Source organism: Sabethes cyaneus, chromosome 2, assembly GCF_943734655.1.
Source record: "Sabethes cyaneus chromosome 2, idSabCyanKW18_F2, whole genome shotgun sequence".
Classification (NCBI taxonomy): Eukaryota; Metazoa; Arthropoda; class Insecta; order Diptera; family Culicidae; genus Sabethes; species Sabethes cyaneus.
The window spans coordinates 203,658,533-203,678,353 of NC_071354.1; the positions used below are offsets into that span (position 1 = coordinate 203,658,533).

Sequence of the window (19,821 nt, forward strand, 5' to 3'; positions counted from 1 at the left end):
TACTACAGAATATCAAACACTAGGGAAAGGTGCAGAAATTATATACAGGTGCATCGGAAACATATGTTTCGTCACTTAACTATAGAGTGTAAATTGTGAAGCTTTAGGTTAAAAAAGACTGTAAGCGTACGTCAGAAACAACAATATAAAACAAGAGTTAATAAAAGCGTTTGCAAAAGCTCTACTACATTCTACAATCACCATCGAAGCGAACAACACACCGGAAAGCGTGCGCACGGAGCTAACCGCGTCTTACCTTTCTACTTACATCAATCCTAATAAGATCAGACTTGAAATAGCAAATTTGGAAAAACTGGATTTCAACGGAAAGTAGCTTTCGTATTTAACTTTGTTTTTCAGAAAATACCGGGTGAAAACCGAGATTGCAGCAAAACGAGGAGGCGCGTGTCTTACCAAAGAGGGGAAGGCAAAGACATACAAAATCAAAAGTGGCGTCAGGTACTTACCATCTCTGAGGAGAGACGTGAGTGGACATCCTCGCAGAAGATATCCCACCAGTATTGCAGGAAGTTGGCTAGATGCTGATAACCGCCAGGGACGTACACTTTACGCGTCTCGGAGTTGAAATTTTGCAACCACGGTTTGGCCGTTCCAATAAAGTGTAGGATCTTCGTGTTTTGTCCGAATCTAAAACCGGTCCAATATTGGTAAATCCAAAATGAAACAAAAATTGATGGAATATACTCACTGCTTAAATGCTGGTAGATACGAGTACGAGGCCACCGACGAAGTATTGTACACAAAGGGTAGGTGCTTCGAAATATCCTTGGAGGCCCAGTCGGAGAAGTACGAATTGAGCAGACCCTGATCGCCCCCATCGAAACTGCCATTGGTGACGGCAAATTGCAGCAAACTGGAGAACGTATCCAAGCTAGGCCGATAAACGTACACGCCGGAGTTGAAGCAATCGGGCCAACCGACGTCCGGTGCAGCGGACAGTTCTTCGCGTTCGAACAGTTCGTCACAGTTACGCAGCACAAGCGTATCAGCGTCAAGAAAAACGCACTTCTCGTACTGCACCAGCCGCCAACAGTGCAACTTTGTGAAGGTAATTCCCAGCTCGGGGCGCTTCAGCAAAGCCAGGTTAGCCGCGTCCTTGGAGTCCAGCAGATTGACCTCTTCCACCACGTCGAACACGGCACGAAGCTTGTTTCTAATGGAAAAAAATAGATCTGTTAGGTCTGGACGATCAATTTTTCTGTAGGGAGAAGGTTACTCACTTCATTGCTTCCGAAACGCCGGGCGTTATCAGGACGGCCAGCTGGTGGGCTGTGTGCACTCGCTTGAGCGAATGCGCCACCACGAGCGCGCCCAACGAGTATGAATCATTTGTCGCTAACGTCACCCAAGCGAATTCTGTAACAGGAACGAGAGGTAGAAAAATGTTTTAATATCTTTACATAGCTTTGAATTAAATTTGCTCTTTTTGCTCGCCCACATAATTATTTAGGATACCGCAAAGCAAAAACATTCCGACGTAATGAAATGAAAAATAGTCTACACTGTAGGAAATATATTCCCTATAATATTTGTGCTGATTCGAAAAAAACGACAACACAACAAATATTGTTTATCTTCTCGTCAGCGGAAATCTTCGGGACAAACAAAACATGCACGCGACGATGTCCTTTCGAGCTCAATCAGAAAGCATATAAAGATAATTAATCGCTTGATCATCCGCTAATATTAGAACCCGCCCAGTTTGCGCCATTTACGATCGTCGTCGTATAAATGAGCTCAGAAATCCACACGGCCCATCGAACCATACCTACCACTAATGACAGACTTTAGCACTGGTCGTAAATTACGACGCAGGATTTTCGCTTGGCTGCCATAGCACCCCGACGACGACGACGACGTCGTATTTCAAGATCAATTCAAGCACGTCACGCGACGAAATATGCTCTAAAACAAGTAGACATCCCGAAATAGCAACTCGAGAGTAGGATTGGCCCTTTTTGCTCACCCGAAAATAGACGACAGATTTGTGGAAACACACATTGCGATGACAGAACTAATCAAGAAAGCAGGTAAAGATCACGTTACGAAATCAATAATGTGAAGAAAAACAGACTCACATGCGAGCTTATCATTGGAATGCAATTTTGAGCTTCAACTTCAAGGCTATGTTATCTTCAGATTTCATATCTGCAGCACATCGCAAAATTCTTTCCGTCACATGAACTGGCCTGACTGCTTTCACCACGCCTGCCGGTAAGATTACACTAACGAGGGCCTTCCTTATCGCAGCGCAGATAAGGATCGAATACGAGACTGTACTTTGTAGTATTGTAAATAGGCGCCAGCTTAGTGCATTCTGGTTCCTATTCGTTTGGTGTTCGGCTGCTGTAAATCTCTTACTCATATTCCAAAATAGCAATACAAATGGCAAAAATAGTGACAATAAACAGTGCGCATTTGTAATTTTCTTGCTTTACTTCATATTAAAGTTTATGAGCGAGCTGTAAAATATTCGAAATGAAACACCGAGACATAAAAAACCGAATAACTCTTCTGCGTTTGTAGAAAGGTTCCAGGTCTCCAACATCATCCTTTCAAAAGCAGCAAGAGCCAAGTATAATACACGAACAAACGTCTCCTATATTTTACTACATACTCTAGGACTTCGACTTAGCATAGCTATTTTTGAAACGAGGATGATTTATAGAATCTGCAACACAAAATCGTTTCTCAAATGCTTCGATTAGTACCGCATCAAGAACTCCACTCGTTCCTATACTATTCCTCGCTATTTTCTTCGACTGTCTCGAGCTTGACTCTCGCAAGTAAGTTTCAATTTGGTCAAGCTAATCTCGCAAGTTCCCCCCTGGTGCCTTAAAGAGAGTAAATTTCGCCGCACTTTGCGTCGGTTCGCGATGCATTGATTTTTAGCCTAAACGACAGAGATTACCTTTGCCGTCGCAAAACTTCTAAATAGTAATAACGTCGAAGTTATGTGCGAAGCCAATGAGTTGGCTGCTCTTGTCACACATCTCGTCTTTATGCCCGCCTGCCGAATCACACCCTCAGGTTCGTTGTTGTTGAAAAAAATCCGGGAATAATAATACCCAATTGAAACGACTCTTCCCTGGCATTTCGCGCTGGCAGAATCACTACTAGATTTTTCTCAACGCTTCCAAGCAAGCGTTCCCAGTTGCCGCCCATATGAGGTGCAGACTTAGGCAGGTTCAGCCAGCTGGTTTCAGAATCTTTACACTGCTCCATTAGTTCGTTCTGACGAATTGAGAGTTAGGTTTTTTAAGCACTCTATTTACTCCAACATCTACGGTTACTATCCTGGCGATAGGTAAAAGCTGAGGCGAATAACCATCAGCAATGGAGATCTCTGATTTCATCCCTTTGTTCTACCGGACCGGCGGACATGGACACATAAGTAAGTGAGTAAGTTTGCGGTTACTGTAGAATACATAAAGCTTGCCTCTTCGAAAAATGAAGTAACACAGGATTCGGTATTGATGAAGTAGACAATCTCGATATGAATCACAATTTCATGGTAAAAGTAGTTTACGGTCAAAAGTAGTCCACCCCGACATGTAGAAATGGCAGGTTTAGAGTATCTAAATCCGCAGCTGGTATATCAATCGCACTTATTGCAGTGGCTAGACGATTCCTCAACCAAGCGCGCGGTTGTACCCCATGTTAGGAGTAGCACACGACAATATCTGAGCGGGAGTTAAGTTAAAAAATGTGTTGTCTTGCCACTGCAGCCAATTCGGCTCGGAACATTCGACATAGACAAAGGCGACGAAACAAGGACATGGAATGGATGCTTGGTACCTGGAACTGCAAACCACACAGTTTCGTAGGTGGCGACAGAGTGCTACAAGAACAGCTATAACACGCCTAGATCTGCAGGGATGCGTTGTATAGACCAGTGATCAAGCCACACAGCCTGCACACAAAAAGGAACGAAAACGGCCAGCGATGCATTAAATTTGCAGCTTTCCAAAGTCTAGGGATCAGAAGCACTTTCTTTCTCCGCAAAGACATCACCAAAGCCACCTGGAGGTCACTTGACTAACGGATATTGTACCAAATCGATCACATTCTCATCGATGCCCGGTTTTCTCGAACATCACATAATGTTCCGCCAATTAACTTGGTCCATGGCTCTCCGTCTCCAATTTCACGACTGTCCCACACTTTCCAGATCATGTTCAGCTTGATCTAACCACCAAGCACGCTGTGCACCTCTGCGTCTGGTACCAACCAGATTCGAAGAGAACATCATTTTTTCGGGTTTGTTGTCCGGCATTCTCATAACATGTCCCGCCAATTGTACCCTTCTTTCTGAATACTACGTTCGCCGAAGAGCTGCGTCAGCTCATGGTTTATGCTTCTCCTCCATGCACCGTTCTCAATACACCAAAGATAATCCTATGGACACGACGTTCACAAACGGCCAGTGCTTTCAAGTCCCCGTTTCGTGCCTGTAGAAGACTTATTAGCGTTTTGATACATGGTATATTTGGTACGGGGGTGAAGCTTACCAAACCTCTTAGGGTCTTGTGGAGTCCGTAGGAAGCACGACTTCCGGCAAGAATACGTCTGTGTATTTCTCTGCTGCAGTTGTTATCCGACGTTATCAACAACCCGAAGTATACAAATTCGTCCTGCTAGCAGATACTTGGTTTGAACGTATTCACCACTAGTCCAACCTTCACTGCTGCAAGTTTCAGTTCAGTATACTGCTCAGCAACCGCTTGAAACGTTCTTCCGACACTAGGCCGTATGAATAAAGGGTTAGAGCAAACTTTCCCATAACATTTACACGGGTAAGCAGTAGAAGCAAAGTAAGCTGTTTTATTCATACGGCCTAATGTCTACGTTGTCAGCGATACAGATAAAATGGCTAGGTTTATTGAAGATCGTGCCCCGCATATTAAAACGCGCACGTTTTGTAACACCTTCTAGTGCGATGTTGAATAGGAGACAGGAAATACCATTGCCTTGTCGAAGTCCGCTGCGTGTTTCAAACCGGTCTGATAACGCATCCGAAACCCTCAAACAGTACCGAAGACCACCCATCGTGACCCTAATCAATCTTCTCAGCTCCCCGGGAAAGCCGTTTTCGTCCATAGTTTTCCATAGCTCTTCACGGTCGATAGTATCGTAGGTGGCCTTGAAATCTATGAAAAGGTGGTGCGTATTCGCGACACTTTTGGAGGCGTCGCAGCACAAAGAGTTGGTCCGTTGGCGATCACCCGTCCACCCGGTGCAGACAGGTAGCCAAGCTATCCGGGCCCATCCTGATAAACTCCGCTGCGATACTATCTCTGCCAGCTACCTTATTGTTCTTAAGCTGCTTGATGGCTTCGATCACTTCACCTATTGTGCGGGTCGGCACATCACCATCGTCCGCCGTACTGTTGGAGTCATTCTCCCTGCTGTCTGAATATTTCGTCTCCGCGCCATACAGCTGCTCATTGTAGGGCTGCTTCCACATTTCGATCACCTTACGTTCATCCGACAAGATCCCTCTGTCCTTATCTCGACATGTTTCGGCCCGAGGCACAAAGCCTTCGCGGGGATACGTTCAGTTTCTTGTAGAATTTACGCGTTTCCTGAGAGCGATACAACTGCTCCATATCTTCGCACTTTATTTTCTTCTAGTGGCGCTTCTTATCCCGGAAAAAGTGGGTTTACTGTCTTCGTTTCTGTCTATATCGTTCCACGTTTTGACGGATTCCCTTCCGCAGCATCGACGCCCGCGCTGCATTCTTCTCATCATACATCCTCTGGTATTCCGGGAAGTACGCACGCCTACTGGATGAAGCTCTACCTTCTTCTGTGGAACTCAGCGCTTCGACCCTCGAAGGCGGATGGAGCAGGATACGCTCGGCCGTCAATGAGGCCGCAACTAGCTGAAGAAACTGGACGAACGAATGACACGAAATGGCTTGTTTGACGGGGAATACCAACAAGCGATGGAGAGGAAAAAAAGAACTTAGAAAAATTAGAGCGAGAATTTGTCAAGTATCGACAAGCGCGGAACGAGTTAACCACGATCCTAAGGAGAAAAAAACCAGACAGAAGGACGACAGAGATCGTGAAAAGTTAGAACAACTATTCCGCGTTGATGAGACGTGCAAGTTCTATGAGAAGGTGAACCAATCTCGTAAAGGATACATACCGAAGCCTGATATGTGTAGGAGCGATGAGAAAAAAACCTGGTCACCAACGAACGCAAGGTGGTCGACAGGTGGAAGCAGTTGTTCGATGGGCATCTCAATGGCGATATGACAGAAGGAGATCCATCGGAAGTTGACCCAGAAGTGCATACAAACAAGAATAGCATGCCGGTTCCTGATCTCGAAGAGAACCGGCGAGAAATCGATCGGCTGAGAATAATAGAGCCGCCGGAAAGGACTAACCCCCGGCAGAAGTCTACAAACATGGCAAAGAACCACTGGCAATGGCAATTCACTGGATAATTTCAAGGATTTGGAAGAGGGAGAAACTATCGGATGAATATATGGAAGGTGTGGTCTGTCCAAAACAAAAAGTTCAAATTTTCACTATCCGGCAAATCCTTCAAAAATGCCAGGAGTACAACGTGCCCACGCATCTTATTTTCGTGGTTTCCAGGGCATCATACGAACACAAACAGCTATGTCAGATGATGCACGAGTACGGTTTTCCGGACAAACTGACGCGGCTTAGCAAAGCTACTCTGGAGCGAGTGCTATGTGCGCGTTTCGGGGACACTCTCCAGTCCTTTAGACTCAGGCAGGGGGTTGCGGCAAGCGGATGGACTGTCCTGTATGTTATTCAATATCGCTATTGAAGGTGTGGTCCGGCGAGCGGACTTCGAAACGAGAGGTACGATCTTCAGCAAGGGTAGCCAACTCCTAGCCTTCGCAAACGACCTCGACATCATTACTAGAAACCTTGGGACGGCGGAGGCAATCTACGCCAGACTAAAAACGGTGTCTAGGTGGATGGGGTTACAAATCAATCCGTCCAAAACCAAATATATGGCAGGAAGAGACTCCAGAGAAAGCAACGTGTGCCTCCCACAGATAGTGACTATTGACGGCGATAAACTGGAAATGGTTGATGAATTCGTATATTTAGGATCTCTGGTTACCGCCGACAATAATACAAGTAAGGAGATTCAACGACGCAGTCCAGCTGGAAATCGAGCCTACTTTTCTCTCCGCAAGACGCTTTGATCAAGGAGCATGAGCCGCCGCACAAAGCTGACAATGTACAAAACGCTAATCAGACCGGTAGTCATCTACGGACTTGAAACAGTAACTTTGCTTATGGAAGACATACATGCACTTGCCGTATTTGAACGAAAGGTGTTGCGGACTATTTTTGGCGGAGTACAAACGGAAAGCGAAGAGTGGCGTAGGCGTATAAACCACGAGTTGCAGGCACTACTTGGAGAGATCCCCATCGTACTCCTGGCGAAAGTTGAGAGACTACGGTGGGCCGGCCACGTCGCAAGGATGCCGGACGACTGTGCTGTGAAATCTGTTCTCTTCAAAAACCCCACCGGCACTAGGAATAGGGGAGCCCAACATACTAGATGGCTCGACCAGGTTGAAGCCGACTGGCGCGTGTCGAGACGTTTGACAGTACCCCCATTAAGATGGACCCCTCAGTATTGTACCCCAAAAAACAAAGGCCGTCGCATCGATTTTCTATGAAGTGACGTTTCAGATTTACTTACAGAAAAATGACGACGTACCGGGGAAAACTCGACCCTTTAGCATTCCATTGAAGTGCTGTAGGCTTGGCTAGACTGCGGGTGGAGAAAATCTGTATTTTATCAGATCAGATATTCATTATTCTAATTTCATTTTGTGAAGCCACAAGATTTTATAAAGAGAACCACTGAGATTTATATATGCATTACAATTGTATTGAATACTCGTGTTTATTCAATCTAAATCATACTGTGCGCTTATGCTACCATAAAACAGACAGGTTTCGCTATTATCATGCAGTAAAGTTAGCTATGCACATCAAAGACAAGCTAAATTTACCTCCCTGGACGACCGGCAAAAATACTGATAAGCGGCAAGTATTATATAACCTTTCCAACGTTGAACGCAACGCAAACTTCCACAGTCCGATAATCACGCGCCACCGTTAAGAAAAATATGCATTCTAAATTCAAGTTGAATGGAAAGCAGCACAACATAGGAAGAGACATTGAAACGCTTTATTGTCATTATCAAGAGCGCAGTTAGTCTAAGGATGAAACGGTTGTTATCACATTTATATACTTTTTTTCTCTTATTGCAGTCCCGTAATGGTGGGACTTTTCAAATAGAAAAAAAAACCTCATGCCACCGGCAATCGACGCAATGAGATTAGCTTTCTTATGTTATTTACATTGTACAGCCAGACCAGAAGATGTACGAACGACCTTTACGCTTAGAATGTCATGTGCATCGCCGCCGCTCGGTTCGATCCAGAGATCAAGTCTCCGACACCGTCGACCACTCCCGACCACCCTCAACCGGCGTTGGACAGTTTATGTCCCCTCCCGATCTAGAAACAGAAAACAGAAAAAACGCATCTTTCCGACTCCAACCTCCGTCGAGTCGACCAGCAGCAAGTGCAGCACATCGGCTATTTTTAGCCTCGTCTATACTGGTTCTCTTAGGTCAGCAACAGCGCCTGCTGGTGTGTCGCGTCGCGACGACCGATCATTCCTAGAATGTAACGAATCTAATTTTGAGTTTTCACATCCGATTCAAAACAGGCGCGTGTTAGCTCTCGCACAGCGCAGTCTTCTTCGGACTCTATGTAGCAAGCGAAACATCCCAGCTTTAAGCACAGTGCATTCATCTCATGTGTGCCGCACAAACAGAAACCATGCGGCCTCAAAGATTCTCGTTATTCAAGGCCTCGGCCAGCATTTTCATAATCACCGTGTCGTCTGTGGTGCTTCGTGGCATGTTGTTGGATGTAAAAAAAATTGTTGATGTAGGATGGCCATTGTTTATGTTCTGGTTTGGTCCTTACATAAATTATCGTGAGCGCAAATTTGGCGCTGGGTGTCATTACTGTCGTCTCGTTTTTCGTTATTTGAATTACCACAACGACTGTGCCTAATTGAAGAGAAAACTTGCCGAAGGGGCAAACGACCTGAGTTATGCTGGTATCGATTATTCCCCTGGGAAAATACTTGGGAATAATGTAATGCTGAAAAAATTGTATTATTTTTTTCTGTACTAAAAAATATAGTTTGCGAATCAACATATTTACCGTTATGATCTTTGTTGTACCATCAGAGTTTATTTCACGTTTAATACTGACTGACAATAACGACCTGACGTAATTATAGTAAATGTCGTCGGAAAAGGTCCAGGAAAAACAGCATCGACAGATTTCCAACGGGCGGTAAACACAACCGTCAGCGAAAGTAAATATGGACTCATTAGATTAATGGGTGATCTTTCACACTTTGATAACGATTAGCGCCAAACTGCGGGATGCAGCACTAGAAAACCGTCGTAAAAACTTGCGTCTCCCTTTACGTCGGTATCAGTAATTGGTTTGGTTGGTCGTACGAGCCCGTTTGTTTGGTCACATATGCATGCATTAGGGTGGTCGGAAGATGCTTGATATTGTTCAGATGATGAACACAGAAACGATCTCTCAACTGGAGCTTGGTTGCAGATGGGTGTAAATAACACAGTCGCAGACACTACTTGAAGTTCAGGGGAACTAGCAGCATACTCATTGACCCCAGACGTCGCAGGTTTCGTTTAGACGCAGCTTCAAGTCAAGGACTTTAATGCAGAATACAAGTGTAGGCACTTTTCAAAAATTTTCAAATAAAACATGTTTTAAACATTGTTTTGAATGATCGATTCAAATCTGGAATGACACTTGTAATTTACTTGTAATTTTTAACCATGCAATGTACAAATCTGATAGAGAAATATGTGAACTTAAACATGATCTAGGAATATCCGCAACTATGAGTGATCTGCGACTACATAAACACATACAAGCTGACATCTGGAAAGAAATTGATCAACAATTTTAGTGAAGAATTCTTTTTGAATGAAATAACCATCTTGAAAATACATACCACTAAATCTAGTACTCACAGACGGTGCAATATTTTACATTTTTCAATTCTTTGCCAAATCAGTGAGCCTTCTGATAGATTTATTGCATTTGTTAACGACTGCCATTCACTGTGCTTAATCATGCACACGACTGTTGGCATTCTTAATAATGCCGACACTTACAAGTATGTACGTTCTCATTTATTTGATTTGATTGAAAATTGTTGGATTATAGACATGCGGTTGAAATCCATTACATACTTGCTATTTCGAGATACTGATTTACATCCAAAAGTCTCCAAAGCCGGCTCCAATCTGTTATTCTTTCGAACAAACATCCAAATATATTTTAAGCCTATCAACATTAATTAAATTGCAGTGATTTCTAAGCAAAACAGCGATATCGGTGAGAAATAGCGCAAACAAGAGAAGTCCCATTTTAATATCTTGAAGAATATCTGAGTGCTTATTTCAATTATTCAATTGTGAGAAACGCGCTGCTCGGGCACTAATGTTGAGGGATAAATGAGTAGTGGGTAAACTGGAAATAAAAGTGGGTGACAAAATATAGAAAAGTGGGAACTCAAGCTTGTAGAAATCTGCCGCATAGCTAAAAACTGAGCCAGTCCATAAATTTCAGGAATGTACCAAGCAGCGAGATTTTATGATGTATGGCAGTGGTTCCCAACCTTTTTTGTCCGCGAACCCTCTGACGACATTTCATACAACAATATACCTCCTGTAAAAAAATCAGTTAATATGAGTGTATGACTACCATTTTGTTGAAAAACATTGACCAGCATAGATTAGTAGGAGTTCCTTCTTAAAACCCCTAAATTATCGACGCCCGGTAAATCGTCGACGTGGTCAACATAGTTGTGTGTATTGAAATTTACCCTTACTCCAATGCTCTACACACTGTCGTCCGGCATCCTTAGGACGTGCGCGGCCTACCGTAGCCTGCTTACATTCCCCAGATGCACAATGGAAACCTTTCCAAGCAGTGCCTGTAGCCCGTGATTGGTGACTCCACCTGCAGCACCTTTCATTCGAATACGACTCGTATGTCCTCCGTGAGTATCGCCACAACTTCAAATTTGTTTAGAACTTCCGGTCTACCGGTGCAGTATGCTTCTTGATCGTAGCGTTTTGCGAAGGGCAAAGTAGGCCTGATTACCCGCGCTTTAATGCGCTACTGGATCTCTTTGCTAGCGTTGTTGTTCGCGGTCACCAGCGATCCCAAATACACGAACTCATCTACCACTTCTAGTTCATCGCCGTCAACGGCTACTGTGCATGAAAGGCGCGCGTGTCTCCTTTGAGCCTCTTCTTTTCATGTATTTGGTCTTCGACGAATTTATTGTTACCCCGGTCCTCGTAGGCTTCACTTTCACTCGTTGATTGCCTTCACCGTCGCAAGGTTATGATATCGAAGTCATCTGCGATGCATAATAGTTGGCCACTTTTGTCAAAAAGCGTGCCTCTCGTTTCGACACCCGCTCTCGGATCACCCCCTCCAGACAGGCTTAGTATGCTCCTTTCATTCTGATTTTGCTCTTTTGATTACTGCACCTCAGCCAAGTAAAATTTAAAAAGTGATGAATGGAGCATTTGTAAAATTAGTTGGCAGCTGATAAGTCGTGTCTTGTTGTCCAAAAAACTATGTTCGTGCATTATCTGTCATAGCTGCTTTCGATCGACTGTATCTTATGCTGCTTTAAAATCAATAAAGATGTGATGCGTGGGCACGCAAAGGCACTTCTAGAGTTCTGGCCTCTCTGATCTATTAGTTCAGTCTCTGAAAACTTCCGACCGGTTATACAGCTACTATAAAATTGGAGGGATTGTTAATATAGTGTCGATTTGTTACGTCAACTATGAGACCTGCTGCCTTCGAGCTATCAGAGCGATCATCAAACTTGCTCTGCATATCAGATCGCAGTTGACAGAGCAGGAGATCATATCGAAGGATTCCAGGGGAATCCTCAATTTGGTTTACGGTCGATGGCTCCAATCGTGAATGTGTGTTTAAAATTTACTTTTTCTAAATCAATACAGAAAGCCTGGAGTTCTTTGATTTTCTCCAACATAATACGGTGCGTCATGATATGGTCCATGATCGACCAGCACGGAATCCAGTTTCTTGTCTCCGGAGAGTAGTGTCAATTTTCTCCTGGATCCGGTTAAGATCTTTGTGAGCGACACGATGCTGCACCATTTCACATGGTCAGATAGATTTCATTTCATTTAGAAATTATTGAAATGCCCTGCATCTAAAGCAAAGCAAAGCCTAGGTGCTACATTAAACTATCGAAAGTTGACCTTCTGTTTTTATACGACAGACTTCGCAGCCAGTTGTTAGAGTACAGGCCAATTGCAGGGCCAGTTGCTACGACCCGATTGACTCTAACAGCCTCTCCCAGTCGAGATGTGAACATACGACGACTGGCTTATTAGGCCAGCATCATACCCCGAGGCCAACTGGGAGGCCTTGCATCCGCTCTATTGAAAATGTCGCGGTTTCCCAGATATTGCTAAAGAGCTGATGCACATTTGCGGTAACAATACTGGGTTAGCTTTCCGTATCTCAGTTGAAAAACAACACATTTTAGTGCTTTACTAAACTTCATGTTTTATTTCTGCTTCAATTTTTTGACGCTGTTGAGCGCCATGTGTTTGCCTGCAATAATCGAAACTCGGAACAGATGTTCAAACTGTTCAGGCCAATAATTCAGCTGGTCTGTAGCTCTGGCTAGCTCTGTGCTTGAGCAATATCTTTGCATTGATCAATTGGCGGCAAACTTTTCTCTTTCCTCATGTAGGGAATTAACACAGACGCTCTTGCCTAGTATGTAAGAATTTTCAACTCACCAGCTCGACGTATCATTCGTGCTTCATGACCTCTCAGCGCTGGCTTTCGCCTTTCTTCGCTCATCGATAATCCTCCAAGTTCAGCTGTAACTCTATCGGTGAATGCAACAATGCCTCCGAACTTACACATGTATCTCACATCATCTTATTTGGACTAATTTATAGAAGCGGGACATCTTTATTTTCTGCAGTAAAAACTGTTGAATACGAGAATCAAATTCAAGGCTTCGAACCGACGATTGAGTCATCGATCGACTTGGATGTCTTGGATCGACTGTAGATGTCACAACATCTTTAATTGCGGAAGCTTTTGAAAAGCTTACCCGCTAAAAACTATTAAAACGACTAGAGGAACACCTCTGGTGAAACTCTCATCTCGGGAATTCTAAAGAAACGATACAGGAGAGCCAGGAATAGACGTCGTAGAGATGGCGTGGAGCCTTTCAAGCAGGCCCGGAAAGCCTATGCAAAGGCTCTATGATTTTCAGCACGCACGAACTGGCACAGATTCTGCAGCAACGTTTCCAGTTTCGGCGAGGCAAGTCGACTTGATAAAATACTGTCAAAATCGAAAGATTATCAGGTTAATAACATTTGAAGTTCGAACGGCGAATACTGTTCGAATGACGATGAAATCCTGGAATGTCTCTTTTATAGTCACTTTCCAGGCTGTGTGGAACCTGAAAACAGAAATCGTTTTAGGTGGCTTAGACTCATGGGCGTTCGGTCGGACAGTTGAACAGCTTCTCTCCATATAAATCTCCTGGAACAGATGGAATATACCCTATTCTACTGCAGAGAGGATTCAAATACATATTCTGATAAGGATGTTTGTGTGTAGTATCGCTTTTGGGTACATCCCAACTCAATGGCGTGAAATAACCATTAAGTTTATTCCTGAAGGTGGACGCGCGACATACGAGGAAGCAAAAATTTTAGACCAATCAGTCTAACGTCTTTCTTGCCTAAATCACTTGAGCGGATTGTTGACCACCACATCCGCGAAACAAGCTTACTAGAAGTTCCTCTTCATTCAGCACAACATGCTTATCAAAGTGGCAAGTCTACAACCACTTTATTACATGATGTGGTGGATAAAATTGAGTTGCTTTTTCACAAAAGGAATCTTGCTTAGGAACTTTTTGGATATTGAAGGCGCGTTTGATAACGTATCTTTCGCTTCCATGTTGGAGGCTGTTCGTTATCATAATGTGCCTTCACTAATCATAAAGTGGATAGAACAAATGCTTAGTAACCGATTGCTTTTTTCGTCCTTACGGCAAGCAAGCATTTGGAAGCAAAGTGTTTGTGGATGTCCACAAGGTGGCGTTCTCTCGCCTCTTTTATGGAACCTTTTGGCAGATGGCCTACTGAGGAAACTCAATGGCCTAGGCTAGGCTATTTGCGGATGACTATGCCATCCTAGTAGTTGGAAAGTGCATAAGCACATACATTATTTGACTTAACGCAGCAAGCACTACGCGTCGTGGAAACGTGGTGCCGAGAAATTGCACTTTCGGTAAATCCGAGCAAAACATCTATCGTCTTATTTTCAAGACGTAGAAATACTAAAGGAGCTCGCGCTCTGCGCTTTTACGATTTGGATGTTGATATTGTGAACGAGGTAAAATACGTGGGGTTGATTCTCAACTCCAAGCTTGACTGGTCCACAAATATGGATTTCCGAATTAAAAAAGCGTGCATGGTCCTTGGGCAATGTAGATGAGCAATTGGCAACTCTTGGGGGCTTAAACCCAAATACATACACTGGTTATACATGGTCGTTGTCAGACCATACTGGCGTATGGTTGTCTTGTATGGTGGCAGAGAGGGGAAATTGTGACTGTCCAGACAAAGCTAAACCATCTTCAAAGGGTGTGTTTAATGGAAATGTCTGGTGAATTTACTACAACTCCTACTGCCGTCCTAGAAGCTATACGCTCATGCGTACTTTTCCGTATAGGACTTTCTCAAGTGACTTTCCTCCTCGAGAGGAGTGGATGTCAGGCTACATGGAAAGGAAAATTTCCGACTAAGTGTTCTGTTATACCGATGGTTCCTTATACGAAGGTCGCGCGGGTACTGGTGTTTACTGCCGTGAGCTGGACTTAGAGGAATCCTATTCGTTGGGTAATTACTGCATCGTTTTTCATGCTGAAATCTTTGCAATTATGTGCGGAGCTCAGTTTGCACTACAGAAAGAACTGATAGGCAAGATTGTCTACTTCTGGCCATTCTGGTATAACCGGAAATGAATGGGCTGATGAACTTGCATGATCTGGAGCAGAAAAGTTGGTTTTCGGATCAGAACATGCTTTACCAATTGCGGCATGTTGGATAAAACAAAAGATTCGATCTTGGTTTTCATCTGAACATTAACGTTATTGGGAAAATCTTGAAACTTGTCGTCAAACGAAAAGTTTCGTTGTTAAGCGTTGTGAGAAGGTTGCGAAATTTCTTTTGCGACACTCTAAGAAAAATTGCAGTATTCTTTTCAGATCACTGACTGGTCACTGCAGAGTTAATTATCATATGACTACGATTCAGCGAGCTTAATCGTTTCATTGTAATTTATGTGAATCCGACTACGGTACACCATATCACGTAATTTGCAACTGTCCTGCAGTAGCACTATTGTGTCACATGATCTTTGGATCCTACGTCTTAAATGAATAGGATTTTAGGAAACTAAAATTACGAGACATTTTGATGATGATTGATGATGATAGCCACATTATAACGATGAAATGTTATAACTACACATTTAGCGATACTTATTGTTAGCTTGTTTCTGTTGCACCAATCAGCAAAGGTTTCACGACTAGATAGATCTTTAGATCGTCGACATATACCAGTACGCATCCGGAACCCAGCAGAATAGCAATGTCGTTGAAGTACAAGGCAAAAAGCAAAGGCCCCAAGTAACTGCCTTGTGGGACACCAGAAGTATTACTGAATGCACGTGAAACTGTGGAATCCAGTTAGATACGTAGAGTACGGTTTGTAACATATGAGCTCAACCATGAAGTCAGTCTATCAGATACACCCAATCTAGAGAGCTTGAGCAAGAGTATTTGATGGTCTACTGTGTCAAACGCGGCCTTAATATATGTTGTTATAGCAATGTTCATTATACAGAATCTTTTTTTATCAGCTTTGAATTCAACGAATCTAATGATAGTTTGTTACAATTTCGTACAATTTTGTCATTCGTCGATAAGTTTTTCATTTTTCATTCCTCGATAAGTTTTAAATATACAATTGTTTCTCTTGCTTAGAGATAGGCATAGAAACGTTGCAATTTTGAAGTCTATAAAAATCGAGCGACGTGTTATTCACGTACTATTCGCAACGCTGATAATAGGGGTGAAGGTCAAGGTAAATTACCTTATCTTCAAACCAAACTCCTCAGGTACTTTCATTCATGCTAAACGAATTTCATCGCCGGCTTCAGAAGGTAATATGCTACTCTAGCTGTGGCACAGTTTCGAATAAGCGAGATCAGAATTATAAACAGGACAAAAAAAATTATAACGTATTGGAATAATCTTATTATCTTAAAAACTTTTATAAAATAGAACAAAGACCTCTTTGTGACTGAAAGCTTTATCAATTCATAATTCCAATGTTTGAAATAAGCTTAAACCACTAGCTGGCAGTTTTTCAGTTTACATTTCTTTCACCCACAGGCAATAAAGATGTGCACCCGGTGCGAGACCATTATTACACAACCTAGCCGAAATTAATTATGTTGGCACACATTTATTTACTGGTGGTGGTTAACGTCCAGTGGGCGGTATACTCCCACTATTTTATTTTTCTCAAAAATTTACAATGGAATAAACCGGTACGGTTTATTCCTCTACTTGTAACACCGTTGGAAATCTATTAATAGTTTTTCAAGTGGACTATCTAACTCTAACTAGTAAACCGGTTGGTATGAAACGTTTATAGTGCAGGCACTTTCTCTGCCTTAACATTCCAATCTGTAGTTCCCGTTCGATTTACCAATTGATGTCATTTCCAAGGTCATCGAAAGGTCAAAATAACATTTTGCCATTTTGTAGGACAAAATCTCCCTTGTTTCAGCCTCCATTGTAATATCACACACGGCATCAGACAAGAAAAAACTTACTAGACATAATTATTCCTCTTCAAATGCGGGTCCCGCTTTTGCCGCTCCGGATAGCGATGATAATGGCAGCAGGTCGACGTACAAATTCAGCCTCTCACCGAAAAAGTAGTAGTACGGGGCACTTGATTTCACGTTCGAATCCGAATTCACACCGTTCACTACTGGCACTACCTAGTACCGCGGAGGACAGTTACGGTCGGATTGGTTGTTGCCGGTTACACGCAAACTTCTCCTCTTCTGAAGACAATTAGCGGCAAGACTAAAAATAACACATTGCTATCACAGCGGAAGAACTCTCACAGGAACGCACACACAACACTTGCTCGGAAGATGTAGTTGAGCAAAGGACAACTTCCTTCGCTAAAAACGACTCGCAAATTAGCGGCAAATACAATAATGAAAAAAACGCGATGGACCGAAAAACTTCTGAAATCGATCAAGAAATTATGAAAATTTTCACCACCACGGATTAAAAACTTCTAAAGAATCACTGATGAAGGTGTCTAACGAAAGAACAACCCGCCAGCTCGGAATTTCATACACAAATGAGAAGATGCATCGACATCGATCGACTGAAAACCGGATCCAATCTAACCGAACACAGCGCGGCGTCAGCGAGCGACTAGAAATCGAGCGATAGCTTTTGTTTTCGTCCTCTTCACCGTTTTTTTTTATTTTTCATTCATTGCATTGTTGTGCTCTTTACGCTATGTTTTACGCTGGTGTTGGTGTACTACGAGCTGGCAAACGGAACGAAAGTAACGGGAAAACGTAAGTGTCAAATTTGGTTTGGCACTTGCGGCACTTGCATCTATCTTAAGGTGGATGTTAACCTTAATGGACAATGTGTGGTGTGAAATTTTATGACGTCATAGTATTTACTTAAACGTGAGCGTCAAGAACAGAGTTTGCTTGTTGCTTGGAAGCGGGATGAAATTGTTCAAAAAGCAAAAGCAATTAAACCTCGTTTCTAAGAAGGCTTTATCCTCGAACCCATAACCAATTTTTGTGTTTCTCAGTAAAAGCGTTTTCCTTACTTACATTACTTTTACAGCAACGGATCGTTACCGATAGTTAGATCTTGGACAAGGCGCTCTCCAATCACTTCAAACGTCAGGTGGTGCCTTTTCCTCTGACCACGTGTTAACCCCACTGCAGCCTGCCACGTTGTGTTATTTTCACTATGTGCGTTAAGACCCACCAGAATCCGAATTGTCGCATGTAATGCCTGTTTCAAGATATACCAGTTCCACCCCCCATCAACACCATCAAAATTTCCACGTTCCTTGCCAGCTGTCATGCATTTATCTAGGTACTCTGTTTTTGGCAGAGCTGTTGATGAGTTCCAATCTCACACCCAATTTTTTAAAAGACCATCGCGATAGCCCTTGTCGATCCCGATATCAATATGGCATTTACCAAATCTCTACCTAGCGCCTCAATGTGGCTATTCCTGGTTATATTGCCATTTGGAATTTAGTAACCGAGCTAGAAGACGGTTGGTATTCCTCCACAGCTCATTCATATTTTCTAGCCGTTCTTCTTCTGTTCTGCAATTCGTCAGATCAGATTTTCAGACGTAATCTCCCGCCATGCCATCTGTATTCTCCTTGTGGGTTTCTCCTTGTGAAATTTCAGCAACCGTGAGCGGATTGTACGAACGTCGATGGTTAGAGTCGATATTTGTGTCCCCTCATGAAAAGACCTCACATCATCTCACCGGTAAAATATGAACTGTATGAAGCAGGGCATCACCATAGAGAGGTTTCTAGGAGTACTTGACAATATTTAAACGATGAAAGTGCGTATTACCGACAGTTGTTCAAGCAAAGTTTATCGGCCTCAGTCCGTTCTCATTGGTTGACGAAGCTGTGTTTTCCAAGAATTGGACGGACTGACCAACAAGAATCGTGTAGTCATCCATACTTGCCGAACGCTTAGCCAATCATCGTTTTCGATGAGAAGCCTTGAACTGGCGAAGGGGAACACAATCAAAACTTCACCTTCTTTCATTTTGTGGTTATTGTGCGGTAATTCGGTCAAGCCGAAAAAGAACTTACGGCTAGGTGAATCAACTATGGGAGTGAGATCGGTGAAACACAGAGAAATCAAAATTGCCTGATAAGCTCCCAACAAACATTTTTGTTGTATAACAGCTTATTAAACGCCTATTACGTGGTAATTAGCCATACAACAGTTGAATAAGCTACTATTCAACAAAAATGTTTGTTGGGCTATTTTGGAAGCTTCGTTCACTACTCCCGCACGCAAAACCGAGACAGCTCCTGGTCGCTGGCTGGAATAACTCGACTGCGCCAGGTCCAAGTCGGAAACGTCCATGGCACCAACTCAGTGCGTTCCAATGTCTGCTTCTGCTTCTTCTACCAGCCGAAAGTCGGGGTGGCTCTTACTGTATCAAGAATTCCTCCACTGTACTTGGTCCTGGGCTACTCGTCACAAATTTGTTGCATGTCTCGACACACGCAAGTCGGTTTCAACCAGGTCGAGCTTTCTAGCACGTCTTGGGGCTCTATTCCTGGTGCCGGTGGAGTTCTTGAAGAGAACGGATTTCACTGCACAGTCGTCTGGCGTTATTGGGATGTGACCACCGTAGTCTCTCAAATTTCGCCAGGTGTACGTGTGCTATTTGCAATTCATGGTTCATACGCCTATGCCAGTCACCGCTATCCGTTTGTACTTCGCTAAAAATGGTCCGCAACATCTTTCGTTTAA

General features: G+C 43.3%; 1 protein-coding gene and 1 long non-coding RNA gene across 5 annotated transcripts in view; one reads left to right on the forward strand and one right to left on the reverse strand.

Annotated features, from left to right (window-relative positions):
- The window catches only part of LOC128734116 (transcription factor SPT20 homolog), a 36,475-nt gene extending 18,792 nt beyond the window's left edge, over positions 1-17,683 (reverse strand). For 3 of the 4 annotated variants that reach the window (XR_008411968.1, XM_053828141.1, XM_053828139.1), the window contains exons 1-4: positions 17,089-17,683; positions 1,242-1,377; positions 710-1,174; positions 468-648 (exon numbers count right to left, since the gene is read on the reverse strand). Coding sequence is in view for 3 of the 4 variants with exons in the window: in XM_053828141.1 (XP_053684116.1) it covers positions 468-648; positions 710-1,174; positions 1,242-1,377; positions 17,089-17,095 (789 nt within the window). In the remaining variant the exon portion in view is untranslated. The remainder of the gene's footprint in view (positions 1-467; positions 649-709; positions 1,175-1,241; positions 1,378-17,088) is intronic. The other variant, XM_053828140.1, reaches the window with a different exon arrangement.
- LOC128734117 (uncharacterized) lies at positions 147-2,417 on the forward strand. Its single transcript, XR_008411969.1, has 3 exons — positions 147-668; positions 727-1,395; positions 1,472-2,417. It is a non-coding gene; the product is annotated as an uncharacterized LOC128734117 (long non-coding RNA).
- Positions 17,684-19,821: the final 2,138 nt, after the last annotated feature.